The 18,090-nt window shown below is 41.0% G+C and overlaps 2 protein-coding genes across 3 annotated transcripts in view; one reads left to right on the top strand and one right to left on the bottom strand.

Annotated features, from left to right (window-relative positions):
* The window catches only part of LOC140739243 (uncharacterized), a 112,885-nt gene extending 103,380 nt beyond the window's left edge, over positions 1 to 9,505 (top strand). The window contains exon 16 of the mRNA XM_073067363.1: positions 9,438 to 9,505. Coding sequence (XP_072923464.1) covers positions 9,438 to 9,485 — 48 coding nt within the window. The 3' untranslated portion in view covers positions 9,486 to 9,505. The remainder of the gene's footprint in view (positions 1 to 9,437) is intronic.
* Positions 1 to 16,217, bottom strand: part of LOC140739244 (uncharacterized) — a 33,740-nt gene extending 17,523 nt beyond the window's left edge. Inside the window, exons 1-5 of one of the 2 annotated variants that reach the window (XM_073067366.1) lie at positions 16,086 to 16,217; positions 15,417 to 15,746; positions 9,354 to 9,683; positions 7,268 to 7,540; positions 2,747 to 2,854 (exon numbers count right to left, since the gene is read on the bottom strand). In XM_073067366.1, the coding sequence (XP_072923467.1) occupies positions 2,747 to 2,854; positions 7,268 to 7,540; positions 9,354 to 9,683; positions 15,417 to 15,746; positions 16,086 to 16,146 (1,102 nt within the window). In that variant the 5' untranslated portion in view covers positions 16,147 to 16,217. Of the gene's footprint in view, positions 1 to 2,746; positions 2,855 to 7,267; positions 7,541 to 9,353; positions 9,684 to 10,797; positions 10,910 to 15,416; positions 15,747 to 16,085 lie in introns of those variants that run through there. The other variant, XM_073067367.1, reaches the window with a different exon arrangement.
* Between the last annotated feature and the right edge of the window lie 1,873 nt (positions 16,218 to 18,090).

Here is an 18,090-nt window from a genome sequence, read left to right as displayed (position 1 = left end):
CTGCATTATTCCCAGAAATACCTGCCATTTTTGTTCCACTGTCTTCCCTGCTAGGGTATTGTTCCATTGAACTTTGGCCAGCTCCTCCCTCATAGCTCCATAGTTCCCTTTGTTCAACTGTAATACTGACACATCCGATTTTCCCTTCTTCTCAAATTGTAGGTTAAAACATATCATATTACGGTCACTACCTCCTAATGGTTCCTTTACCTCGAGGTCCCTGATCAAATCCGGTTCATTGCACAACACTAAATCTAGAATTGCCTTCTCCCTGGTAGGCTCCAGTACAAGCTGTTCTAAGAATCCATCTCGTAGGCACTCCACAAACTCCCTTTCTTGGGGTCTAGTACCATTCTGATTCTCCCAGTCTACCTGCATGTTGAAATCCCCCATGACAACTGTATCATTACCTTTGCGACATGCCAATTTTAACTCTTCATTCAACTTACACCCTACATCCAGACTGCTGTTTGGGGACCTGTAGATAACTCCCATTAGGGTCTTTCTACCCTTAGAATTTCTCAGTTCTATCCATACTGACTCTACATCCCCAGATTCTATGTCCCCCCTTGCAAGGGACTGAATATCATTCCTCACCAACAGTCACCCCACCCCCTCTGCCAGTCAGTCTGTCCTTTCGATAAGATGTATATCCTTGAATATTCATTTCCCAGGCCCTGTCCGCTTGAAGCCATGTCTCAGTTATTCCCACAACATCGTACTTGCCAATTTCCAACTGAGCCTCAAGCTCATCTACTTTATTCCTTATACTTCATGCATTCATATATAATACTTTTAATTTGGTACTCCCCTCTCCTTTCATATCAATTCCTATTTCACTTGGCCATACTGTATGATCTCTTCTTGAGCTTTCTACTCCATTGATTCTGTTTTCCTTTTTAACTTTTCTTATTTTCACTTGCCCTTTAACTCCATCCTTATATTTCCAGTTCATCCCCTCCCCACCACTACTTAGTTTAAACACATCCGTGTTGCAGTGGCAAACCTGTCTGCCAGAATGCTGGTCCCCCGCCTATTAAGGTGCAACCCGTCCCTTTTGTACAATTCATCCCTACCCCAAAACAGATCCCAGTGGTCCAAGAATGTAAACCCTTGCTTCTTGCACCAGTTCCTCTGCCACACATTCAGATCCATTATCTCCCTGTTCTTGCGCTCTCCAGCATGAGGAACTGGAAGCAAACCAGAGATAACCACCCTGGAAGTCCTGCTTTTCAGCCTTCTTCTGAGTTCTCTGAAGTCCCGCTGCAGAATGTCCTTCCTCTTCTTCCCAATGTCATTTGTGCCGACATGCACTACCACTTCTGGCTGTTCACCTTCACCCTTGAGGATTCCCTGCAATCGGTCCATGATGTCCTGGATCCTAGCACCAGGGAGGCAACACACCATCCTTAAATCTTGCCTGTTGCCGCAGAAACCCCTTTCCGTACCTCTTACTATGGAGTCCCCTACTACCACGGCTCTTCCTGATGTCTGACTCCTCAGCTCTGCTTCTGCACCAATTTTCAGCTCACAGACCTGTCCGCCTTTCAGACTGGCAGTATCTTCTGTCCTGACAGCTTCCAAGAAGGTGAACCTGTTTACGAGAGGTACATCCCCTGGGGTCTCCTGTACTTCAAGCATCCTTTCCTTCCTCATTGTCGCCCCCTTTCTCTCTTCCAGTATCCTCGGTGTAACGACCTCACTGTAGGTCCTGTCCAGAAAACTCTCGTTTTTGCGGGTAAACTTGAGGTCATCCAGTTATTTCTTCAGTGCTGCAACATGCTGCTTCAGAAGCTGAATCTGGACACACTTTCCACAGCTGTAGCAGCCGGGGGCACCATCAGGGTCCCTGATCTCCCACATCATGCACATAGCACACTGAATCAGCTTAGTGGTCATGTCTTCACCCTCTGCAATTGTGCCTGGCGTAGTCTCCTCGCCGAAGACTCTCGAGCCAAAGACTAGCACTTTTCACACCAGGCACTTCCCTCCACCAGGCCCCTTCCCGACAGGCCAATCCAAACTTCTTTGGATTGGTATCCAAAATACCAATCCAAACTTTTCTTAAGAGTTACAATTCAACTCACGTTGACCATTCTGCTGGCTACTTGTACCACGCTCACAGCATCCCCTCAGTGAAGTAATTCCCCCTGACATTCCCCTTAAATATTTTGTCTTTCATCCTAAACATATGTCCTTTAGTTCTCATCTTACCTAACTTCAGGGGGGAAAAAACCTGCATCTATTCACCCCATCCATACCCCTTAACTTGGTATACCTCTTTAAGATCCCCCAGCTTATTCTACTGCACTCCAGGGAATAAAGTCCTAACCTATTCAACCTATTCATCCCTGTAAGTCAGAGCCTCAAGAAATAGCAACATCCTTGTGAATTTTCTCTTCACTCTTTCAATCTTATTGATGTTTTTTCCTGTAGATATGCATTTTTTATTTATGTATTATTTTCAGGATCTGGTTATTGATAGCATGGCCTGCATTTATTGCCTCTCCCAAGTTGCCTGGAAAAGACTGTGGTGAGCTCTACACCTTTTTCCTCTTCAAACTGGCCTTTGGCTCGCCATTCCCTGTGCAACATTTGTACTTCACTTTTAACTCCTGCATATTGTGTTTCCCAGCATAAAACTCTCCAGTGAACACTGAGTTTTGTGCTTAAGGGGGCATTAAACATTGTCTTATCCTCAGTTTTGTCTGGCACTTAATTAATTGCAGACAGTGTTTTCTCTTACCTGGTTTATGCACCCTCCTGTGGTAGGTTATCATTACTGCAATGAGGCACAGTAGCACCAGGACCACAGGTATAAGAATCAACTTCAAATAAGCAGCCTCACTTTTCTCTAGAGGAAAAAAAAGATGAAAATATGAGTTGAATAAAAATGGGATAGACTTAGGAATAGTATCAATAGGTGGTTGATGAACTTGGTAGTTAAACTGTCTGTGTTGTTTGTCTTTTTGGCATCATTGAATATTTGAGTGACAAGGTGGACATAGGTCTCTACCAAAGGAGGTGTAAGGTGCTCCTTCCCTCTGCTAGACTGCAGGTGGCACTTAGCACTTGCTTAACTGCCCCCCCATGCCGTGGGAGCGGGTGGTGGATGGTCACTGTGCAGCCCATCCATATCACAAGTCCTGGTTATGCAACCACTGACACCAGGAGGTTAATCTCTGAAGAGTTTTTGATAATGGCTAGAGTCACCCATCACGTAAAGACATTGCCCAGTAGAAGGCTATTGCAAACCAATTTTGCAGAAAAAATTGCCAAGAACAATCATGGTCATGGAAAGGTCATGATTATTCATGTCATAGACATGACACATAAAAGACAAATAAATATTTAGACTGGAAATATTAATAACTTGGCAAGAATAAGTGTTATGATTAACAATCCATGTAGCAGTCTCTTTACACTCTATCCAGAATTTCTTAGAGGATAAGGCCCAAGACTTGCTCCATAGCATTGATACAACTGATGTCAGAACACTTTCGCCATCCTAACCCTGCCAACTTAGCCTTCAAACAACAATTTTCAATCATGAGCATCACTGCCTTTAGCTGTCAGATATTACTAAAAGATACTGCACTGACACTCACAGTTTCACCCATAGTCACAGACACAAAATGCTGGTGAAACTCAGCAGGTCAGGCAGCTTTAATGGAGGGGAATAAACAGTCAGCATTGTGGGCCAAGACCTTTCACCAGAACTATATTCCCCTCCATAGATGTTTACAGACTTGCTGAGGTCCTCCAGCATTTTCAAAGGATCAAAAGGTTCAAAGGTTAATTTATTATCAAAGTATGTATGCAGTAGACAACTCTGAGATTATACGTCTCCAGAAACAAAGATCTGGAGATGCATCAATCTGTCAATTATACAGTAAACATTTAGCTTACATGAAATGTGCATTTCTGAGAATGATTACAATTGTTCAGGTTCAATAAAGGACCATAGTTCCCAATACAACTCAGTAACCAGATGCATGCATCTGAGCTTCAAGAAAGGCGTATCTGGACTCAGCTTTAATGTCTGGTGTTAGTTTCTGCATATGAGCAGAGGCCACATGACCTGACATTAGAAGCTCTCAACAAGCAGTCAACCATTTTCAAAAGAAAATCAATCAAGAGAAAACTTTTGTTACAACACTGACATAGAATCATAGAAAAGTACAACACAGAAACAGGCCATTTGACCCACAGTCCATGCCAACCCATTTAAACTATCTAGCCCCATCCATATCCATACTATCCAGGAACCTATTCAAACTTCTCTTAAACGTTGAAATCAAGCTTGCATGCACCACTTGCACTGGCAGCTCATCCACACTCTATCACCCTTAACCCAAGACCCCAAGTTCTAGTCTCACTCAACCTCAGTGGAAAAAACCTGCTTGCATTTACCCTATCTACACCCATCATAGTTTTGTATTCCTCTATCAAATCTCCCCTCAATCTTCTAAATTTGAAGTAATGACAGTTAAGAGCAATTGGCTAAGTACATGGATAGAAGGGGTTTAGTGGAAATAGACCAAATGGGACTTGTTTGGTGGGCATAATTGTTACCATGGAGAAATTGGGCCTGTTTCCGTGCTGCAGTACTCTCTGACTCGACAGCAGGTTCCCCTTTATCCATTCTCATAATAGAGTGTTGATATAAAAGTAAATGCTTTACACTGGGGGTATTATAACTTTAATGGCAGAAATGTGGAAGGTAACTTATGTTACAACAAGAATCCAGAGTACAAAGGTAAAGGGTCAGATTTAGACTTCATATTAGTCAAAGTTTAAGATGCTCTGTTGAGCTTTTCTCTCCAGATCAATCCTTGCTACGTGTTCAACTTGAGCTGTTGCCAACATTCTAACCACATTGACAGTTGGCTGTGTTGCAGGAATAGAGCAAATGGTTTCTGAAACCTCTTTCTGTAAAACTACAGCTGCAAAGTTGATGTCTTACTTATGTCACTAAACTTCTCCTTTCAACTCCTGATTTAATGGTTAAAATTACTGAAGAAGGATGGCAAGGTAGCACAACAATATTACTGTGCTAACAACCCAGGTTCGCAAGGTAGAATAGCAGTTCGTACAACACTATTACTGTGCTAGCGACCCAGGTTCGCAAGGTAGAATAGCAGTTCACACAACACTATTACTGTGCTAGTGACCCAGGTTCAGTTCTGTCCCCATTTGTAAGGAGTTTCTACATTCTCTCTGTAACTATGTGTGTTTCCTCCGGGTACTCTGGGTTAGTAGGTTAATTGATCACTTGGGTGTAACTGGCAAGCTTGGGTTAATTGGGCAATAAGGCCCTGTTTTGTGTTGTCTCCCTAAAAACTAAAAATGATAAAACAAAAGAAAAGTATGCTTCAACATATTTAGTTTTAAGTAACAAAATGTTAATTGTCTGATATGTCTGGCTCTGCAGAGAGTGGTGTGGACAGTCCTGCATATCAGGACATTATTCCCACTTTTTAGGACATTCACAAAGACAGGGCCTGAAGGATCATTGGGGACCCGAGTCACCCCAACCACAAACTGTTCCAGCTGCTACCATCCCAGAAACGATACCACAGTATAAAAGCCAGGACCAACAGGAACCAGGACAGTTTCTTCCACCTGGCCATCAGACTGCTTAATTCATGCTAACACAATTGTACTTCCATGTTATATTGACCATCCTGTTGTACATACTATTTATTATAAATTACTATAAATTGCACATTGCACATTTAGACAGAGACGGAAGGTAAAAATTTTTACTCCTCATGTATATGAATGATGTAAGTAATAAAGTCAATTCAATTCAATGTGAAACAGAGCAGGTAAGGGTAACATTGTTTCCTTCAACAAGAGGGTGAGAATAAATCACTGTCACTACAGTTTCACTCTTGGCCTGAAACATTGACTATTTATTTCCCTCTTGCCTGACCTGCTGAGTTCCTCCAGCATTTTGTGTTTGTTGTTCTAGATTTCCAGTATTTGCCTTATCTCTTGTATTTAGTTCTTGTATTAATTGAAGTGGACGGCATGTGTCATTAAAAAAACTGCACAGATACATGATTATGATGATGCAGCCTGGAGGCTGTCTATTGGAAAGCATATTAGAAGAGCTCTCTACTCATCTCTTCAGGGAACACTAGGATATTTTACATAAAACTGAGTCCCCCCCAGGACCTCTCATTCTCTGGCAGCTCATGGTATCTCAAAGCAGCAAAAAATTGAGGAAAATTTGCAACCAGTTCACCATTTACATTTATATTCAGCCAGTTAAGTTATTATTCTATAGCTGAGCGGCAGCAATGATGAATTCAATGCCGGAAAAAATATTGACGGAAGTTCCAATAACTGATATACGTGACAGTACAGAAGTCTTAGGCTAATGTAAAAAAAATCTGTAAAGAAAAGATGCTTTCAAAAATAATGAAATAAAAATTTCTAAATATCAAAAAGATTATTGTAAAGAACAGCAAACAGTAAAAATATCAAATCAAAATTTACTGTGAACATCCTTTCATTCTTTGCCTTTAAAACTGCATCAAATCTCTTCTGTACTTTGTCAGTGCAGTTTAATAAGAAAATTGAGATGTTTCAAACATCTCGGAGAACTTGCAGAATTCTTTTGCAGAAGTTTGTTGTCTCGCTTGCTTCTGTCTCTGTCCAGGTACTCTCAGGGAATCTCAATGATGTCGAAATCAGGGATCTGTGGAGGCCGTACCATCTGAAACTCATTAAAAACTCGAGAGTGTCTAAGGCTTTTACACAGCCCTATGCAAAGCCTCAGCACAGAGGACAGGAGAACAATCAGCACCTAAGCATGGTGTGTGGTGCAAATAACTTGCATTTGCACAGAAACTGGCTACTTTCAACAGTCTCGAGAGTTTACAGAGAATGGTGTAAAAACAAAAAAAAATCTCATTAGTAGACATTCTGTGGGCAAAAAATAGTTTGCTATTGAGAGAGGTGAGAGGAGAATGGCCACATTAGTTTAAGCTGACAGGAAATTAAATGTGTTACAGCAGTGGTGTGCAGAAGGACATCTCGGAACTCACAGCACATCAAACCTTGAAGCACAGTAGCAGATGGGCCACAGCAGCAGACAGCCACAAACATACACTCAGTGGTCACTTTATATGTACAGGAAGTAACTAATTAAATAGCCACTGAGTGGAAAATGCATATTTGTAAAGAATTACAAAGCCGGTTACATTAATATGAAACACTTCCATTACACATATTATTAAATAGCTGTGACTCTTACCATTAATCTCCAGCTGGATTGTGATAAAAATTCTTGGCACTTCTCGATTAAACACAAGACAGGACCATTTTCTGTTATGTTGTCCAACCTTCTGAATGAACACCGACAGGCTGATGTTACCTTTTTCTGGGGGGTTAAATGTCTTTTCTTTAACAAAACTCTTCCTGCCAGTTTCCATCCAAATGAGCCGTGTTGCTTCTCTGATGTGTGAAATGGAGCAGGTAAGGGTAACATCGTCTCCTTCAACCACAGGGTGCGACGGAATCACTGTCACTACAATTAGAGAAAGTAATGTGTGACATGAGGGTATTTCATCCCCAAGATGTGCCATACTTAGCTAATTCCCTTTAGGGTATTTGCTGTAAATAATATTGTAAGTGGAATTTATAATTTTTCTACCCTGGACACCTCGGTATTTTTGAAGTAGAATCAGAATCAGGTTTAATTCTCACTGACATATTTGGTGAAATTTGTTGTTTTGTGGCAGCAGAATAGAGTAAGACATAAAAATATAAGTTCCAACAAAAACTGTAATAGTGCCAAAGAGGAAAAGACAGTTAATGTTAATGGGACATTCCGAAATCTAATGGCAGTTACTGCACATGCAATTATTTCAAACCCAATAATATACGGATGGACTGTCCCCATTGGGCATCTTTGGTCATCAACAACCCTTCTCAATGCAGAACTTCAGCCCATAGTCATTTGACTTCTCAGCACAGCTCAGCCCTAAGGTATTGTCTATTTTCCAGTCCAAATGGATCACAAAGATCATTAGGGAAGGGAAAGAAAATATGTTCATCTTAGATCATGTAACTGAAAAGCTCATCAACCTAAAAGAGCAAGTTGGTTCCTCTACGACAGCCACAGCCAGACTGCTGACTATTCCCAGGATTTTCTCTTCCTTTTTCTTACTTACAGCATTTGCAGATATTTGGTTTTAAAGACTTGAAGTTTTCTTATTCTGTAGTCAAATGTACTTTTAAACTTATTCTAACACCTTCATTACGGATATCTGGGTGTACACACACAAACACAAGAGATTCTTCAGATCAAACACGAGGAAATCTGCAGATGCTGGAAATTCAAGCAACAAACACAAAATTCTGGTGGAACTCAGCAGGTCAGGCAGCATCTCTGGAGAGGAATTAGCACTGATGTTTTAAGCTCAGACCCTTCCTTATGACTGGAAAGGAAGGGGCAAGAAACCAGACTAGGAAGGTGGGAGAGGAGAAGGAGTACAAGCTGGTAGGATGACAGGTAAAGCCAGATGAAGGGGAATGCAAGTGGGTGGAGTAGAAGGGATGAAGTGAGAAGCTGGGAGGTGATAAGTGGAAACAAGAAGAGGGCTAAAAAAGAAGGAATCTGATAGGAGAAGAGCATGGGAGAAAGGGGCACCAGAGCAAGATGATAGGCAGCTAAGGAGAGAAGAAGGGGAGCCATAATGGGGAATGAAAAAAAAGGAGGAAAGGGGAGAAATTACTGGAAGTTAGAGAAATCAATGTTTATGCCACCAAGTTGGATGCTACCCACACAGAATATGAGGTGTTATTCTTCCAACCTGAGAGTGGCCTCATCATGAGACCATCTGTGTTACTCTAACAGTACATTTATCTGTAGTCTTCCTAGCATCTTCTGTTAGCATACACTATGTGCTGGGCGCAAGTTGTTTAACACACACTCAAAACTGAATCTAAATTAATTAGTTTGAAATGCTGCCTTATGCACCTGTTACTCCCCATTACAACTGGATGTTGAATCTGTAACCCTTCATATTTTCACCAGTAAAGGGATCTAGTGAAAGGAATAGGGGTGATGCGAAACCAGAAGGGAATATGGAGACATGTTTGTCCAAATGAATGAGTAGACATTTCATGCATTCTTGAATTTAGCAAGTTTACAGACTGTCTGTGGCTGAAATTGCCAGAATCCCATTAAGTTCATACCATAGCTCAACCAGGAATCTTGGAAAACGACAGAAAATGCTATTTGTTGCCCATTGTTTTACCAATGTCTCCTGAAGCCCACAATAAGTTGGAACTCATAGTCAATTTCAGTACCACTGCCTATATGTTCTAAGCCTTACTTTTTGTGGTTATCAGTTCCACTGTTACAAATTCCAGCGTTTCCACAGTACATGTGTAATTGCCTGCATCTTCAAATTCTGCAGGGCAGATCTGCAGAGGAAAGCTCATCCCATCAAACTCTTGCAGCCTGATTCGATTCCTAAATTCTGGGGTAAGTGTGGAGTCCCTTTGTCCTTTGTCATCAGAAGACATCACCCTCCTTCTCTTTTCATGATTGTATTTCTTCCAGTACCATGTTGATTGATTACGGTTCTCAGTTTTACAGTTCAGGTAGAGCGGATTGTTACCAAAAATTGGCCAGAAATTTGTGTACGCTTTCCCATAGTTTGCTGAAATAGAAAAACAGCCAATGAATTAATAAACAACAAACACAAGGAAATCTGCAGATGCTGGAATTTCAAACAACACACACAAAATGCTGGTGGAACACAGCAGGTCAGGCAGCATCTATAAGGAGAAGCACCATCGAAGGGTCAGGACAAAGGGTCTCGGCCCAAAACGTCGACAGTGCTTCTCTTTATAGATGCTGCTTGACCTGCTGTGTTCCACCACCATTTTGTGAATGAATTAATAAAGATGGAGGGACAGAGAGGGAACGAGAATGTGGAGAGAGAGAAGGAGAGAAGGAAATAAAAAGAAAAGGAGTGAGAAAGAAGTGTGATGTTCAATCACATTTGTGGTTCTGGCAAGTGAAATAGGAAAGACACTGACCTTGAATAGGTATATTAATAATTTATTTACAAACAGTAGAAATTCAACCCAACATTTATTTTCCCTAAGTTACGGACAATACAAAGCTGAATATTCATCAAATATACTTAGTTAAAATTTCACATAGAGTATACCTTCTCAATCGTCTTGTGTATCTTTGCCTTAAACAAATGAAGAAGGGAGCAAACCCCTTCCTTGAACTATTTGATATACCCAGGATTTTTGAATCTGGACATCAGGCACCAATCCAATGGGAAAAAAGCTGCAGTTTCTAAACTAGCCAATCGCAACAGAAGTGGCTTTCAACAATTGGAATAAGTCATGCCCCCACAGGACAAGGAGAATGAGAGAAAGAGAGGAAGAGGAGAGAGAGAGGAAGGAGAGGGAGAGAAAAGAGAGGAAGAAGAGGAAAGAGAGGAAAGATAGAGAGATGCAGCAGAAGGAGCACTCCCCCATCAGTTGTTATTCTCAACTGATCAGTTATTCATGAACCAGTATTAACAGCAACTAAAGCACCCAAGTCAAATTTTGAGTATTGGTGTCATGAGAGGAGAAGAACCATCAGAAACACAAGGAACGAAATGTACACATGCTTCAATCAGCTTGCAACTGGTTTAACCTGGATATCACAATTTGGGCACAGGTCAACAAAGGTTTCTTTTAGAAGCTTTAGTTACAGTCAATTTGTTTTTCAATACCTCATATTTACTCCAAGGGAGAATTTGCACTTACATAAGCTGATGTACAATTCGATATCGACTGTGAGAACTGTTCTTCCATGTTCTTGTATTTCACAAGCATATTGCTCCTTGTCCTGTTTCTTGACATTGCGGACCATTAGGTAGACTGTGTTATTCAACTGGATCTGGCCCATATTGTTTATTCTGTTCTGGGATGAATTTTTCTCAGTCCACTGAAGACTGACGGTGTCAGGGAGCCTGGATATGATACAGCTGAGGGTGACGTCACTGCCCAGCCATTGATAGCGAGGATTTTGCTTCACTATATGTTAAAAGGAGTGGAATAAAGAAATGAGAGAATCTGAAATGATTTGGAATTGTTACCCTGGAAAATCTCTATTTACTCATTCATAATTTAATGCCACCAGTCTTTGGCAAATGATGGATACTGTACAGTGACACATGAATAAAAGACAAGGAATGAAAATTGCATTTCATTTGATCTGACTGGTTGAGAAGGGATGTAGCTTACTGAGATTATAGGAGGGACTCAGGAAGGTGAACAGGAGTAATTGTCAAAATGTACACTGGCAATGTCGGATTCCAAGCACAAAGGGAAGAGAGACTCCAATGAAGAAACAACAACCAGAGTGTAGTTACAAGAAGTCCAACAAGAGCATCGGTGGCTCAGCTGAGCTGCACCGCAAGACAAAACATTCTCAAAACAACGACCCCATTATGAGCGCTAATCAGGTGTTCTCTTTAATAATACAAGTAACACATAATCACCGAGCCTATCTAAATAAGTCTGAGGAGAGAGCAATCAAGAAGAGGCAGTGCATAAAAAAGAGCTACCTTTTAATCAGGTCCATGCACCAGATACACCTAGGTTCAGCTTCTGAGAGAATAAATTAAGGAAATGAAATTTCAGCTCGATGACCCAGATGGTGTGTTAACTTCTTAGTGCCAGTATCAGGGATGTATCAAATTGGGTCTAAGGAATTCCTAAGGTTGAAGGTCAGCAGCCAGAAGTCTTGGTGTACTTTGGCATCAATGACATAGGTAGACAAGACAAGGAGGTCCTGAGGAGAGATTTTAGGGAGCTGGATAGAAAGCTGAAAACCAGGACCTCCAGGGTAGTAATCTCTGGAGGTCTGCCTATACAGCAGGCTTGTGAGATTAAGCAACACACACAATATGCTGGAGGAACTCAGCAGGCTTGACCGCATCTGGGAAAAGAGTACAGTCAACCCTTTGGCAGCTTTCGGCCCAAAACGTAGACTGTATTCTTTTCCTAGATGCTGTCTGGCCTGCAGAGTTCCTCCAGCATTTTGTGTGTGTTGCTTACACTTAGTGGCACATGGCACAGGCAGATATGCAGAGATTACTACCCTGGAGGTCCTGCTTTTCAGCTTTGTGTGTTGCTTGGACTTCCAGAATCTGCAAATTTTCCTCTTGCTAATGAGTGTAAGAATAGGCTGGTTTGGCAGGTGAAAGTGTGGCTGAGAAATTGGTGCAGTGGGCATAGGTTCAGATTTATAGATTATTGGGATCTCTTCTGGGGAAGGTACGATCTGCACAAAACAGATGGGTTACACCAGAAACTGGTGGCGTCCAATATCCTTGCAGGCAGGTTGGTTAAAGTTGTTCGGGAGGGTTAAATCTTATTTTGCAGGGGGATTTGAATTGGAGTGCTGAAGGTGAGGTAGCCAGTTTACAAACAAAGGCAAGATGTAGTGAGACTCCTAGCAAGGAGAGGCTGATGATAGGGCAAAATTACTGTCAACAGAATGAGTTGCAATATAAAAGGCAGACAAAGTCAAAAAGGGTGAATACTGGACTGAAGGTGTTACATTTGAATGCACAAAATATATGACAGAGTTACAGATTGACATGTATGATATTGTAGGCATCACTGAATTATGTCTGAAGGAAGATTAAGGCACAGGTTACATCCCAAAGAGGAAGCAGCATTCAAAGGCAAGATGACAACCATGACTAACAAGACAAGTCAAAGCCAACATAAAAGCCAAAGAGCAGGCATGTAATAAAGCAAAATATACTGGTAAGTTAGAGGATTGGAAAGCTTTGAAAAACCAACAGAAGGCAACTAAAGAGTCATTAACAAGGAAGGGATGAGATGCAAAAGTTAGCTAGCCAATAATATTAAAGAGGATACCAGAAGATTCTTCAGATAAATAAAGTTTAAGAGAGAGGTGAGAGTGGATGCTGGACCACTGTAAAACAATGCTGGAGTGGTAGTAATGGAGGAAATGTAACTGGTAGAAGAACTGATTAAGTACTGTGCACTAGTCTTCACAGTGGTTGACGTTGGCAGTATAGTGGAAGTTTCAGGTCTCGGGTTATGAAGTGTGTGAAATTACCATTATTGGGGAGAATATTCTTGTGAAATTGAAAGGTCTGAAGGTTGATAAGTGACCTGGACCAGATGGTGCACACCCCAGGTTTCTGAAAGGGGTGGCTGAAGAGATTGTAGAGGGACTGGGAGATTTAAGGAAGTAGAGACACTATGGAAGAACTTAAGCAGATTAGAAGAATGGGCAAGGAAGTGGCAGATGAATACAGTGTCAAAAAGTGTATGGCTGTGCACTTTGGTTGAAGAAAAAGAAGTGTGGACTATGTTAAATGGAGAGAAAATTCAAAAATCTGATGGGCAAAGGAACTTGGGAGTCCTTGTGCAGGATTCCCTAAAGGTTAATTTGCAGGTTGAGTCTGCAGTGAGGAAGGTAAATTTAATGTAGTATTTATTTCAAGGGGACTAGAATATGTATTGTTCAGGCTTTATAAAGCACTGCTGAGGACCCACAAAGTATGTGAGCAGTTTTAGGTACCTCCACTTAGAATCGATGTGCAGACATTGGAGCGGGTTCAAAGGATATTCATGAGAATGATTCCAGCATTGAATAGCTTGTCATATGAAGAGCGTTTGATGGCTCTGGGCCTGTATTCATTAGAATTCAGAAGAATGAGGTTACCTAATTGAAACCTATCAAATGGCAGAAGGGCTCGATAGAGTGGATATGGAGAGGATATATCCTTTGGTGGGAGAGCCTAGGACCAAAGGACATAGTCTCAGAATACAGAGTCGTCCTTTTAGAATGGAAATGGAGAAGAATTTATTTTGCCAGAGAGTGGTAAATCTGTGGAATTCATTGCCACAGGCAGCTCTGAAGGCCAAGTACATGTATATATAAGGCAGTGGTTGATACATTATTGATTATTAAGGGCATTAAGGAATGTGGGGAGAAAGCAGGAGATTGGGGCTGAGAGGAAAATTGGATCAGCCATGCTGAAATGGTGGAGCAGACTTGATGGGCAAAATAACTAAATTCTACTCCTATATCTTATGGTCTTATGGTCTAAACTTAACAAGTTAAAACAGAAAGCATCTGGAGACCACATTACAAAGAGCAAGTCACTCAAAAGGCAGAAAGAACTATAGACAATTAAGAATTTTTATTAAACAACAATTAGCCAATTCAGGGGCTCAAAAATCTTCAGAGCCCCATGCTCTCCAGCTGCTCACAGAAGGCTAAAGAGCCTATCAAACAGTTATTCATATTATAAAAAAGAAAAAAATCTGCAAATGCTGGAAATCCAATTAACACATACAAAATACTGGAGGAACTCAACAGGCCAGGTGGAATCTGTGGTGAAGAATAAACAAGTTGACGTCTCATACCCAGACTACTCCTGATTAAAGGTCTCAGCCTGAAACATTGACTGAGTACACTTGGGCTTTAAGGTTATTTCGGAAGTCAGGTGGAGAGCGAATGAACCTGGGGCTGATGATGGTGGAGAATAGGACGTGATTGTGATGAAGCAGTCAGTGTGTGTAGAATATTAGTTGAGGTACCATCAAGGAGGAGGTACACTAGCATGAGACACACCTCAATATTCCAGGAACACTTTCCTCCTCACCTTCATCAGATTTCTGAATGGACAATGAACCCAAGTACACTACCTGACTATTTAGTTATTTACTTTTGTTCTCTTTTTTGCACGACTTATTTAATTTAATTATATACATATATATTTCTTATTGCGATCTATAGTTTGTATTATTATGTATTACAATGTACTGCTGCCGCTAAACAACAAAAAGCCACGACATTTGCCAGAGATATTAAACCTGATTCTGACTCTGAGCCCTAAGACAGAGCAAGGTGAGGTGACGAAAGGACATTGAAATGGCGAGGCTGATTATTTTCCGACACGGATACAGAGCAGACCAAAGAGTGACAGACGCAATGGCAGAAAAGTACGCTGGTTAAAGTTGTGGGTAAATTTGTCAGATGTTCCAGAGTCACAGACAGCAGATCTGCCCACATTCATGAAAGAGGAACAGGAATCTGCTACGTTTGGACCGAGAGAGGAGAGGAACAAAATCAAGACGGCAGAATGAAGAAGTGGCTGGAATGCAGAATTCTCAACGTTCACATCATTAAGTTCCCTGCAGCTCACGATAGTCTGGTCCACAGTCAACGGACAAATGTAAGGAAAATGCAAGACAAAAACAATTGTACTCTCATTATCATTATACTTTGAATGAATATTTGCAATCTTTGTAGGACTCCTCTAAACAAATTGTGGATTATTTATTATTAATTCACAATCTCTGGTCGAATTCACTAGTCTTAGCTTAACTACCTTCGGTGATAAATATTTCATACTGTTTCAGTATTTTCCCCTCGGGTTCCGTCTGTCTGAAGGTGAACAATCCGGCAGCTTCAAAAGCAGCGTTTTTAATGGTTAGATGACGGGAGTCGTTGATCCGATGAAACCAGAATGCATAGTCTTCACTGAGCCACTCTGCTGTCCAGCCGTCCACTTTAGCCTTCACTTTGACCAGTGTTTTCGAGCTGAGATTGTCCCGGTGTGGGCTCCATTCCCAGACACCAACGCCATCAAAGGGAATATCCGATCCATTCAGCACAATGTGTTTTTCTTGCGTCCGGATATAAATAGAAATGGGCTCTTCTACGAGAAAGTTGAAGATATCAGCAACTTTAGAATGTATTACAACTCGGTCAGGAAATTTAAATTTCACTTACAAGTAACATGCCGGAAAAGTCTCAATTCACTAGAGTGGAAAGTCTATCCATCTGAACTTAACACATCTGCTTCATTAGACTGGGTATGTCTATCTTATCCCCTTATTTCAGTTTTAATTGAGCAGCAGTCATTCCTAATGTGAATAATTTTAGACAGTGGCTCGCAGCCAAGTGTCTAAAAGATGTTCCCCTGCCCGAGAAAGAGCGCGAGTACTTGTTGTTCACATTCGCTAAGTGGTTTGTTCGAAAACCATTGGTCACTTACCCTGTGTGAAAACGGAGCCGGTCAGCAGGAAGAAGATAGGCATCATCATCCATCTTGGCATTGTGCCCCAACAACCCCGTCTCTTAGTATGTCGCTGCCTTTCTGCGCAGCAGCTGTGTTTCAGCCGCTGACAAGTTCTGCAACAGCCGAACTCCCTTGCGGAATGTCCTGTTCAGCACAAGTCGCTCTTCTTGGTCTCTTGCTGACCTCAACTGTCAATGGCTTCCTGTTGAGCATTGAAGAGAGGCTGGGGCTGTTCTTTCTTTCCCCCTGAAATATAGGAAGACAACATAAGAGGTGCAGTATATAAAATCATTAGGTTTAGAAAGGGTGATTCGTCACAGTCTTCTTCTCAGGGCAATGACATCTAAAAATGAAAGTCTCGAGTTTAAGATGAGCAATGTAAAGACAGAGCTCGGTATAAGGAAGGACCCATCAGGAAAAGTGATGGAGCTTTGTTTAACTGCAATGTTTAAAATACATTTTGACAAGTACTTGAACTTAAATAGTTTAGAAAAATATACATTAAATAAAGACAAATGGGGCCAGCTCAGGGAGGCACTTTTGTTAGCATGGATTAGATGGGCTGAAGGGCCTGTTTCCACATAATGTCTCTCTGTTTGTGCTATTGTTTTCTTACAACTGAAGACATGATAGACTCTTCAAAAATGAGCTTAACCGGAGTCCTTTATTGTATGAACATGCTACTTACAGCTTTGAAGAATCAGATCAATAGTCAGCATGGAAGGCTGAGTTTCCACAGTAGATACAATAAATGGCTTGAAATATTCTCATTTACAGCATAAGTAGAAATAGGGACAGCAGTGAGCAATCCAATGTATCTGTTCCTGCATTCATAACAACATAAGAAATACAGTGGGAGCAGGATGGCTGATCTGGCTGTGGACTACCAGATTTTTCCCCATAATGCTTAATTCCTCTGTAATGCAAACATTTTATATGTCTAATTTTATATGTTCTTTAAGTTCCTTCCCTACCCCCCCCCCATTTATCTGAATCCCATCAAGTACATAGACCCAGTCGACTTAATTTCTCCTCATATGCTATCACCCTCAGCTCCAGATTCAACCAGGTGAACCACCTCTACTCTGCCTCCAAAGCCACTATATCCTTTTCTTTAAGTAAGGAGACTGAACTACACAACTCATTTAGATCATGTCTGATCCTCTAACTCATCCCCATTTTCCATTATGATTAGTATCTCTGCATTCCTTTGAAGACCAGAATTTACCTATTTCTGTTTTGAATAAAGGATGAAGAATTCCAAGGGTTGAGGAATCCTGAAATAGGGGGCTTAGATTTAAGGTGAGAGGAAAGATTTAATAGGAACTTGAGAAGTAATTTTCTTACTCAAAAGGTTACATGTATGTGGAAGGAACTGGCAGAGGAAATAGCAGGTACCATATAACTTTTTAAAGACCTTTGGGCTGGTAAGACAGGTTGAGAAGAATATGGATCCAGCGTATTCTCCTAAACTTAGAAATGGTTCTTGAGTGGGTAAGGATTGCAGGGATATGGATCCAGGCAGTTATATGGGATTAAATTAATGACACTTTGGTTGGCACAAACATTGCAGATCCTAGAGGCTGCTCTTGTGTTATATTCTTAAAAGAAAGGCCTGTTACAATTTGTAGAGATACTCTAGAAAGAGGGAAAATAATAAACCAGCCATAAATTGTGAACAATTATAATATCCCAGATACTCTCAGCCAGTTTAATCATAAGACCATAAATCATGGGTACAGAATTAGGTCAGCGAGCCCATTGAGTCTGTTCTGCCATTCGATCATGGCTTTTTTCCTTCTTGTCATATGCTTTACAACTCTGAGAAAACTGCATTACCAGCAGATTAAATTCAGAAAATACACACTTGTAAATTAAAACTTACATGTGGTATAGGGAATTGTTTATTAATACAATGATTATGCTTCTTTTATAACTTTATTAATTAAAACTATCGCATACGATAGACTCTTTTAAGAGA

Source organism: Hemitrygon akajei, chromosome 15, assembly GCF_048418815.1.
Source record: "Hemitrygon akajei chromosome 15, sHemAka1.3, whole genome shotgun sequence".
NCBI classification, from domain to species: Eukaryota; Metazoa; Chordata; class Chondrichthyes; order Myliobatiformes; family Dasyatidae; genus Hemitrygon; species Hemitrygon akajei.
Note: the sequence above shows the minus strand (reverse complement) of the source record. Positions and strands in the feature narration are given on the sequence as shown.